This window comes from Diceros bicornis, chromosome 5, assembly GCF_020826845.1.
Source record: "Diceros bicornis minor isolate mBicDic1 chromosome 5, mDicBic1.mat.cur, whole genome shotgun sequence".
Classification (NCBI taxonomy): domain Eukaryota; kingdom Metazoa; phylum Chordata; class Mammalia; order Perissodactyla; family Rhinocerotidae; genus Diceros; species Diceros bicornis.
The window spans coordinates 97,837,039-97,847,163 of record NC_080744.1 but is presented as its reverse complement, the minus strand read 5'-3'; the positions used below and the strand labels follow the sequence as shown (position 1 = coordinate 97,847,163).

Sequence of the window (10,125 nt, the reverse complement as noted above, 5' to 3'; positions counted from 1 at the left end):
TTTGAGGAAGGGAATTCGAGGGGGAGATGAGCGAGGGAACAGTCTGATCCAGGAAGACACCCGCGCCACCTCCACCGTCCCTCTGGGGATCGGCCCAGCCGCCCCCCTTATAGATTCCTAAGCCTCCAGGCCCCAGGCCAGCCAGAGTCCCTGTCGGTCCCAGGCCGTGCTTCCCAGGCGGGTGAGGGTGCCCGCGCCCCCTCTGGGGATCTGCGCACCTGCCCCCCATGCGGACCCCTAAGCCGGCTCCTCCGGCCCCCGTCCGTCCTGGGAACGAGGATGCGCTTCCGAGGCCAAGGTGCCCGCGTCCCGGCGCGCGGAGTGAAAGGCCGACGCCGGCCCGCGCCGTGTCCCGGCGGGGAACCCCGCCCCGATGCCGCCCCGCGCCGTGTCCCGGGGCGCCGCGCAGTCGCCCGGAAGTGGCGGCGGGCGTGCGGGTGCGGAGCGGGGGGCGGGCGCTCGAGCGGGGCATGGCCGCCGCCGCCGGCTTTGTGTGCCGCGCGCGGGCCCCCCGCGCCTCGCCCGGACGGCGGGGCCGCCGCTGACCCTCCCCGGCCCGCAGCGCCGCGCCCGCCGGCCGGCCCCGCCTCCTCCCCCTGCGCCGCCGGGCGGGCGGGCCGCTGCCGGCCTCCGCGGTCCCCGCCCTCCTCGCCGCGCGCCCGCCCGCCGCCCTCGCTCCCAAGCCAGCCAGCCTGCCGGGCCGGCAGGCCGCAGGCCGCCCCGATGCCCGAGCCAGGCCCCAGGATGAACGGCTTCTCGCTGGGCGAGCTGTGCTGGCTCTTCTGCTGCCCGCCGTGCCCGAGCCGCATCGCCGCCAAGCTGGCCTTCCTGCCGCCCGAGCCCACCTACACGGTGCTGGCGCCCGAGCAGCGCGGCCCCGGCGCGCCCATCCCCGCCCCGGCCGCCGCCGCCGCCGCCGCCGCCACCGCCGCGGCCCAGCCGGCGCCGCAGCAGCCCGAGGAGGGCGCGGGCGCGGGGGGCGCGTGCAGCCTGCACCTGAGCGAGCGCGCCGACTGGCAGTACTCGCAGCGCGAGCTGGACGCCGTCGAGGTCTTCTTCTCGCGCACGGCCCGGGACAACCGGCTCGGCTGCATGTTCGTGCGCTGCGCGCCCTCCAGCCGCTACACGCTGCTCTTCTCGCACGGCAACGCCGTGGACCTGGGCCAGATGTGCAGCTTCTACATCGGCCTCGGCTCGCGCATCAACTGCAACATCTTCTCCTACGACTACTCGGGCTACGGCGTCAGCTCGGGCAAGCCCTCCGAGAAGAACCTCTACGCCGACATCGACGCCGCGTGGCAGGCGCTGCGCACCCGGTGAGCCCGGCGGGGTCGCCAGGCCTGGCCTGCAGCTGCGGGGAGGCGGGTGGGGGTCCCCTTGGGGCCTCTGGGGCGGCCTGTGGGGAGAGGGCCGCTCCTCGGGGGCTGTGAGCGAGCAGAGAGCCCCCGGCCGCTATGGACTTGCTTTTCGCTGGCTTTCTCCCACTGCCTCCAAAACCTCCGCCGGCCCTCAGGTTCCTGGAGAGCTCGGACTCGGTGGATTTGCCTGCTTGGGCACGCCTGGGGGCCCCGGTCCACCGGCTGGGTCTTTTGTGGTTCTGGTCACCGCGAGTGGCAGCGTGGGGGTGCTTAAGTACCGGCAGAAACAACTTGGTGCGCGCTGACTTTGTGTGAGCCGGCAACCAGCGAGTGAAGGTCCTCATGCTGAAGTGACCTTGGGGAAGACCCAGGAGTCTCGAGACCTCTGTCTCCTTCCTTGTAAAATCACGGGGCGAGACGGATGACCTCCAGAAGACTTTCCGGTTGTGAAGTGCTCCGCGGGGCAGTGTCTGGGCGGCCGTGGAGGCGGTTGGGGGGTCGGAAGGTGTGAAGTTTGCCTCCTGGTGGGACAGAATAGCTGGCACTGTGTGGGCAGAAGTTAGCTGGTGGCTGTTGGCCTGGCACCTTTCACAGAGCCTCAGTTACAGCCCAGGATGAGTTTGAATCTTATGTTACAGGGTTTGGGGAATCCCTTGACCTTGAATTAGTATTCAAAGAAGGACTGGGAAGTATTTATTGAGGGAGGGACTTTTATGTGCAAGTCACAAATAGGGGGCATGGTTTCCGGGCTAGACCTGGTAAGACAAGCAAACAGGACACTTGAGTTTTATTCTCAACTTAGACAAAATCTAGTAAGTGAGCAAGTCACGTCACCTGTTTGTGCTCCAGTTTTGGTATTTATGACCCACCGCGTAGCAGTCATGGTGAAAATACCTGAGATCATGTCTGTAATGACATCTGGTTTCTTCAGGTGAAAGAGTCCCAGAATAAGTGTAATTGGCGCTTACATAGTTTTTATCTAAAATGTGTTTGCTCGGCTTATGCAGATCGCTGACATTAATGATTTTGTCTCCTGTTCATACATAGGCTCATAAATTACTCTTTGCCTTTCTGGGAAAATGGGTTGTCCAACAAGGAGTACTTAGGATTTAATATACGTCGCTTATTCATGTTCTCCTGAACGAGTTCATTTGGATTATAGCTTTTCGAAAGTGGTTTAGGCAGATGAGAAGGTATCCTATGCAGATACATGGAGTAAATCCTCTGCCCTGCATGGCCAGGTGTGTCTGTGATACATGTGTGAGCGTGGTTATTTCCAGAGACTCTTGTCCTAGTTTAGTTTAATTAAGGTCATTGGTTTGGATAAACAATTCGATTCAATTCATTGAATTATCTGGCGGTATATCTAAATTTTGCTCATGATTTAATTTTATGCCAGAACTCATCTAGGTTGGTTTACACTCCTGTAAAATGGGTTAGAATTTAAATGCTAAATGAGAATCTTAGGATTTGAAGACACCTTACAAATCCTCTTGTCTGTGCTTTTCCCACTTTTTTGATTGTGACCCCATAGTAAGAAACATTTTATATCTTGATCAAGCATACACATACACATCTATATCTATCTGAAGCAAACATTTCACAAAACAGTATTTTTTCTATGGGCAGTGCACATGGCAGAATATGTTCTATTTCATGTAAAATTAAAAAAGAGAGGAAAAAGAATACTGGTTGTGAACCATTGAATTTATTTTCCGACTCATTTCTGGACACTGCTCTCGTGCACCCACCTCCCCTGGGAGAGGCCTGGGGAAGATAAGCTCATGGTGAATTAGCGCAGGTCTCTCGGCTGCCAGGTCAGTACTCGTTCCAAGGCACCGAGTATTCCTGTTTATCAGATTTCTCAAGAGGTGCATGTATGTGTCTCAGTTGTTCTAATAACACAGGAGGCACCTGATTCTGAAGCTAGTCAGTCCCTTACCCGCCGTCCTGCGGCCTGTCCTCTCTCGCTGTTCTGTGGTTCTTCTGCTCTAACCTTGCCTGGAACATGTCCTGTTCTCTGCCCATTTACAGCCCCGTTCAGGTCATGGCCCCAGCAGCAGTACCTTCCACCCATTCTTCCCTAGTTGGGTACCCCCTCCACCTCCCAGCCCCCGTGTCTTCTTTGGGGATCTTTTTCTTTTCTGACTGCTTAACCGCAGTGCTCAGGACAGTGATTGGAGAGCCTGCCCTGTCCTGAGGCACCTCAGTCTCTGTGCTCAGGTTGCCCCCAGGAGGACTGTAGGGTGTGTCACTACTGTGCACCCCCGCAGTACTTGGCCCAGGACTTGTCCTCCCTCCTGTGCTCACATTTGGCCTTTCGTATAAGCCTTTTTCCTCTGCCAGGAACATGAGATCCTGACTGGATCCTGACTGGAGTCAAAGAGCCTTCGTGTTCCTGTGCGCCTGGCACTCAGCCCCTTTACCTGCACTTATCACCCTGTGTTGCTATATCCTGTTATTTAACTGTATTCCCATTAAATTGAAAGTTCCTTGAGAGCAAGGACTCCACATCTATATTCCCAACAACTGGCAAAGTGCCTTAAAATAATAGGCACTCATTAAATGCTTGTTTAATGGATTGCACATATGGATGCCCCATAAGTAAATGGGGTAAATTCAATTTTTCCTAAGTTGGATTCTTAACAAATGTTGGGTCTTATTTTACCTCCAGACTTTACTATCCATGGGTACAGCCATAGACAAAAAAGGGGTGATGATGTATTGGCTTGAGGTCTGATCCACTTTGTATCTGTTATATGCATGTGTTCGCAGCACCAAAGTGTCTGTATTGAAAAACAGAGTAAGAGTAACCTTTCCTGTGTATTTCTGTTCATTCTTTATCCATTACCTGTCTGTGCCAGCTCCTGTGCATGCTGTGGTGAGCTGCCCAGCCCTTGATGAGGACTTCATAAATACTCCCGAGTATTTGCGTGGGTAAAGGCAGCAAATCTCCTAAATGATGAGTGATAAGGTGGGCAAATCATCCAGAATAACAGTTTCAGGAGGAAGTAAATTTGAAGGCAACAAACGTGGTCATTGCTATTTGGCCAATAAATGACGATTGTTATAGTCTAATTTGAAAAATTGCTGAAAAAGGTGTAGAAGAGAGATGGGATTTGAAGGAGCCAGGAAGAGTGTGGACTCATCATAGAAGTAAGTTGGTGTCTTAGTCCACTGGGGTTGCTATAATAAAATACCATAGACTAGGTGCCTTATAAACAACAGGAATTATGGCTCATGGTTCTGGAGGCTAGAAGTCTGAGATCAGGGTGCTGGCACGGTCAGGTCTGGGGGGAGAACCCTCTTCCTGATTGTAGACTGTCGACTTCTTGTGTCCTCACATGGCAGGAGGGGCAAGGGAGCTTTCTTGGGCTGCTTTATAAGGGCGCTAATCCCATTCATAGGGGCTCCACACTGAAGACCTAATCACTTTACTAATAACATCACCTTGGGGGTTAGGTTTTAGTACATGAATTGGGGGGGGGGCACAAATATTCAGTCCCCCAGCAGCTGTATGAGAACAGTGAGGAGAGACAACAGAGAACCTAAGTGTGATGGGGAGCTTGAAGGTAGGCCGCGTTTTCCATTTGTGTTACTGACATACTTTGTTAAGTATGTTGTGAATACAAGCAATTGAGGGCATGACTTGGAATCACTTAGAAGTATCTGTGGAAAAGACGCTGAAAATCAGGGTAGGCTTATTGGAGGGTAGTGTTGTAACTTGAGCTGGGGAAGTGGTTAATCTGTGCAGGAAAGGCTGCCTGTTGGCTAAGGTGGGAGTAAGACGACTCCACACACATCCTTCGGGGGTCCTCTGGACATGAGCTGCAGAAGTGGGGCCTGTGATTCAGGAGGGAGTGAATCAAGCTGATTTGAAAGCATAAACCCAAACAAGCAAATAACCCAGAGAATGAGGTGTAAGATAGGTGGAGAGTATTTTAGCTGAAACATTTTAATATAGAAAAACAGGAGAGTAGGGCATTTGTGATTCACTTTGTTGTTGGTGTTTATCAGTGCCAGCCACAGAAGTTGTCTGATCCTTCTATTTGATGCAAGGACTATGGAGGAGAAAGGCATTTGGTAACAAAGACACAGAAACACTGACCCAGTCAGAGAAGCAAATGCAGAGAGAGGAGGGTAGAGTCTCTCAGTGCCTGGGTGCAAAAGGCAAACTACAAAAGATGATATTTCATTCACTCATTCATTCATTCAACCAACAAACCATTAGCCATTACCACAGTATCCATACTGTACTTGTACCAGACACTACAGTAGGTTCGCCTTGAGTATCGTTAACCCGAAACTGTTTCTTTTTGTTGTGAAAGGATGGAATAGATTTTAGAGCCATTGTGAATATGTAACCATGTGTTGCTGTTTTATAACTTTTGCTCCTGTGAATCAAGGACCCGTAATTGGGAAATCCGTGAGAGGGGAAGGCTGTAGTGGACACCCTCAGGGAGTGAGTCCTTAAAAAGCCCCTTCTGTTGGTTGAAAATGGTGTTTACAGTTATGGGTCACAGGATGAATTTCTCCTGGGAGCAGCAGAACAGTTACCTTCCTGGGCACGTTGAAGTGAATGCCCTGACTTTGTTCTCGGTTTTCTCAGAGGGAATACTATGGTGCCATTAAGGAAGAATGCTCAGGATTTCTACCTGAGTTTGACTGATTAGGGAGGGACAAGAGAAACAGAATGTGTTATGAATAGTGTTTGACATGAGGTGAAAGCATGGTGATATTTCTAGAAAGGAAATAGAATATCAGCTTGCAATTCAAGGCAGCCACTATGAGAATATCCCATTAGGAAGAACGTAACTCTCAAGAACAGACCTGTTGAAACTGCAGCGCGTGGAGTGTGCTTTGGGGGTTCGGTTGGAAGCTCCAGCGTCTCCTCTCCCTTCCTTCAAGTGCTCTTGTGCCGTGTCTGCTTCTTTAGGCTCCCCTCACTGTGCCTCAGCAGGTTTGCTCTCTAGCTGAACCAGATTCTGACCTCTTGCCCCCATCCTACAAGCTAACTTATCCATGGTTCTGTTTTGAGGGGCCTTATTTCCTCTGGTAATCCGGCTGCAGATGATCTGACAAGCTAGTTCATGTTTCTGTGTTACGGGCAGTAACACCTTAATGTGTTTCTCTTCTGAGCATACTTGTTTTTATTTCAGGCAGTCTTGGAGGCTCAGTCTTAAAACTCTACTGTGCAATGGCATGTTGTGGAAGAGGCCTTTTTCTTTGTTTCTGAAGAAGTCACTTAAATTATGCTATCCTGAGGTCACCTAAAGTGAACACCTAAGGTCGCTCCCTACCTTCCACTGCTGCTTTTGCTCCTCACCCTCTGCCCCAATTCAGTCACTTCTCCAATCTATTCAGTGTTGATAATTCACATAAGCCTCAGAATCTGGCTTTAGCAATTTCAGTGTTCATTTTGTAGCAGATTTATCTTTTCTATTGGATTTTGCTTACGCTGGTGTTGAGGCTCTGAATCTGCTCCGCTGTAGGAAGTCTTCTGTCCTGGGATCCAGAATCTCAGTGCAGATACACTTGGGGGTCATTACTTGGATATTTGAATGACTTTTTATTTTCAGAATTGCTTTAAATAGTAGGCTTCCTAATTTGTCTAAAAGATTTAATTCACAAAAGTTAGATAAACACAAAACCTTTTGAACTAGGGAAATAAGTTCTCATTCCAGCGCTTCCTCTAATCCATTATGTCACCTTGAACAAGGCTTCACCTTGAACGTGGGGCTTCACGTTCCATTGTGTTGAAAGCAGGGGACCCAGCAACGTGGCTTCTGAGGTGCCTCCCATGAGGCTCTGTGTTGCGATTTTCAGGGAAGGCAGCTAATGTTTTTGAATTTGCTTTTCTTGGCTACACTGGGGAACTTGGTGGATTCAGTCTCTACAATGGATCTCAGCCCTGGCCGCACTTCAGCATTTCCAGATGAATTTCATAAAAGGGTGTGTGTGTTTGTGTGTGTGTGTGTGTGTGTATCTAGACACACACAGATATGTGCATGTATGTGTCTATATGTATATATGTACAAGTGCATGTTTACACATGCAAGTGTGTAGGTATGTATGTGTACACATATTCGTGTATATGTATCTGTATACATATATGTACAAATGTATATATGGGTGTGTTTGTGTGTGTGCAGCCAGGGTTGAGATGCACTGGCCTAGAAACATCCAGAGGTCAGTGTACAGTTGAGGATTGGCCACAATTTAATTGGTCAACAGGTGAAGAAAAGAGAATGTTAGAGAAGATTTTTTTTATACACTTACGTAGATGCTTTTACTCACAGATCTTGGTGGCCAGGCACCACTAGAATGGACCAGAGGCAAGGGCATCTGTTCAAAGGACAGCTGCCTTTATACGTGGGAGAGTCCCGAGTCCCACGGGAGCTGGAAGTGGGGCCCCGAGAGCCATGGAGGCCCTTGGCCCCTGCCCTCCACCGCCGCTGTCTGGGCTGACCTGCTTTCTGACGTCCCCTTCTCTCTGCATGCCTGTTCCATTGCTCTCTACAACAAACCTCTTCCCTCATTCCTGGTCTTTGCTCCTCAACCCCCAACAAACTCTTGCCCACCCCTGACTCAGCTGCCCAGGAACTGGCCTCCCTTGGGCTCACAGATACCTGGTACGCATTCGTGCTTCACCAGGTTGTACCTGCGTTAGGCTAAACACTGCTGCCTCATTGGGCTGGGTCAGGAGCAGTCCTGAGAAGGGCCATGGCCGGGATGAGCACGCCCTGACGTGTCCACTCTGGGGCACTTCTTGGACTCCTCTTCTAGGTGTAGAGGGATGCATGGAACCATCTGCACTCCACTCAGCCCCTTGGGTGTGACAGAGTTCACTCTGACGAGAGAGCACAGGCTGTGAAGAACAGAATGTGATTAATTCCATAAACCAGGTCAGTAGAGCAGTGATATCGTTACCTTTTTGTGACCAGCGTGTGGGCTCCCGTTGTCAGCCTGGAAATGAGAGGCTGTAGAAAAATAGGTCCCTCCTCCTGTTGCCTCTCCTTTCTTCTGCCCTACAGCGGAGGTGCTTTCCACCCTGGGACAGGGGGGCCACCTGTGGAAAGTGATCTGTGGTGTGGACATACTTCTGGACAGCCCCTGGGGCAGAGGAGAAAGGGCGAGGCGTTGGGTGAAGAAGGCAGGAGGAACGAGGGCCAAGACTGCAGGGAGCCAGTGGACTTCTGTGTACCTCGAGCCTGAAATGATTTAATGATTGATTTCTTCATTTAGATGATTTACAGCTGTAGCTGATTTCTGGCTCTGCTATCAGAGTAACACAGGCAAGGTCGTCTCAAGGGTAACCTGGGGAGGAATGTTCCTGCAAATCTGAGCGTTCTCTGATGTGCTTTATGGTTAGGGGCAGAAATTCTGGAGTCAAACAGACCAAGGTTGGGTCCTGCCTGTGCCACATATTAACTGCGTGACCTCAGGCAAGTTTATTAACCTTTCTGAACCTCAGTTAAAATCATAATGGTAATGGTAATAATAATGATCATAGCAACCATGTCATGTCAGGGGCTCTGGCACAATGCCTTCCACATAGAAAGAGCACAACAAACGGGGTGTTATTGCTGTTTAGGATTACTAATAAAATATCAGACCTATGTAATAGCCAAATGCTCAGATCGTGCCAAAAACCATAAGCTTAGATCAGAAGGCGCGTTAAAGAAATTGCTTCCTTCCCCACTCTCCATAGTATAAATAATACCCAGGGAAGCCTAGCTTGGTGGGTGTGGATGGAGGGGAACAGCAAGGATGTTTTAGTTTCATTGCAGCTAAGGGGGAGGAGGTGCTTTGGACTGTGGTTCTCTGGCCTCAAGGGCTCTACTCTCCTGTTTTAGCTTGGGGAGTGGTGTGCTTTAGTGTTGTAAATCGGATAGGGCTTCATCTACCTAGGTGTTTATCTCCCCAAAGGAGATCTTAAAAGGAGAGGAAACTTGTAGACCTGTAATCTAATACCTTGCAATTACTTTGCAAACCATTCCTGTTCTGCTCCCTTTACCATGCTGTTTCCAGGCTCAGCTTTCGGGAGCTGGGTGTGTGTTCTGGCAGGAACGAGACTTCTTTGGGTGCAGAGTTGGGGGTGGAGAAGATGAGAAGGCGACCCCGTCTCTTTCCACCGCTCAGGACATTCTGGTTGCTGTTTACTAGTGGACGACCTTCAATAGTTATCCTTCTCTTTTCCTAAAGTTGGCCATCCTTCTCTTTTCCTAAAGTTGGCCGGGGACCACTTGCACACTTCCTTTTAAAATATGAATGCTCCCATGATGCCTCAGATTCCTGTTGAGTTTTCAAGGCTCTGCGTAATGGAGCTTGTTGATAACTTCCACATTATTGATTCACTTGAGAGTGTTGAAGGGGGGTGGCACCATGGTGAAACTGGAAACCTCTGTTTCCGGGAAGTCTAGGTCATTCAGATTCACTGCTCAGACTAATAGTTAACTGTTGCATATCAGTTACTGGCTGAATCACTGAGACTAGTCCCACCTCAAGATTACTGGTTAACAGAGCACTGCTTAAATTTGCAAGTGAAAAAGGAGCGCTGAGAACCTCCAGGACTGATTATTAGTTTGTTCCTTCAGTTTACATTTTTAAATGGATCAAAATGAAATCTGGGCAGTTACGTTGGGGGAAAATGTAAAGCAAGCCTGTATTCAGAGTATATCCACAGTGAGTTTCCAGGAGTTAATTATCACTCTGCTGGCTAACACCTTTGTTATTGTGGTTGATAATCAAATGAGAATTCCAGCTT

At 50.4% G+C, this 10,125-nt stretch overlaps 1 protein-coding gene across 2 annotated transcripts in view; it reads left to right on the top strand.

Moving 5' to 3' along the window:
- The first annotated feature begins 525 nt into the window (after nt 1-525).
- ABHD17C (abhydrolase domain containing 17C, depalmitoylase) overlaps nt 526-10,125 on the top strand; it is a 58,209-nt gene continuing 48,609 nt past the window's right edge. Inside the window, exon 1 of one of the 2 annotated variants that reach the window (XM_058542610.1) lies at nt 526-1,316. In XM_058542610.1, coding sequence (XP_058398593.1) covers nt 724-1,316 — 593 coding nt within the window. In that variant the 5' untranslated portion in view covers nt 526-723. The remainder of the gene's footprint in view (nt 1,317-10,125) is intronic. The other variant, XM_058542609.1, reaches the window with a different exon arrangement.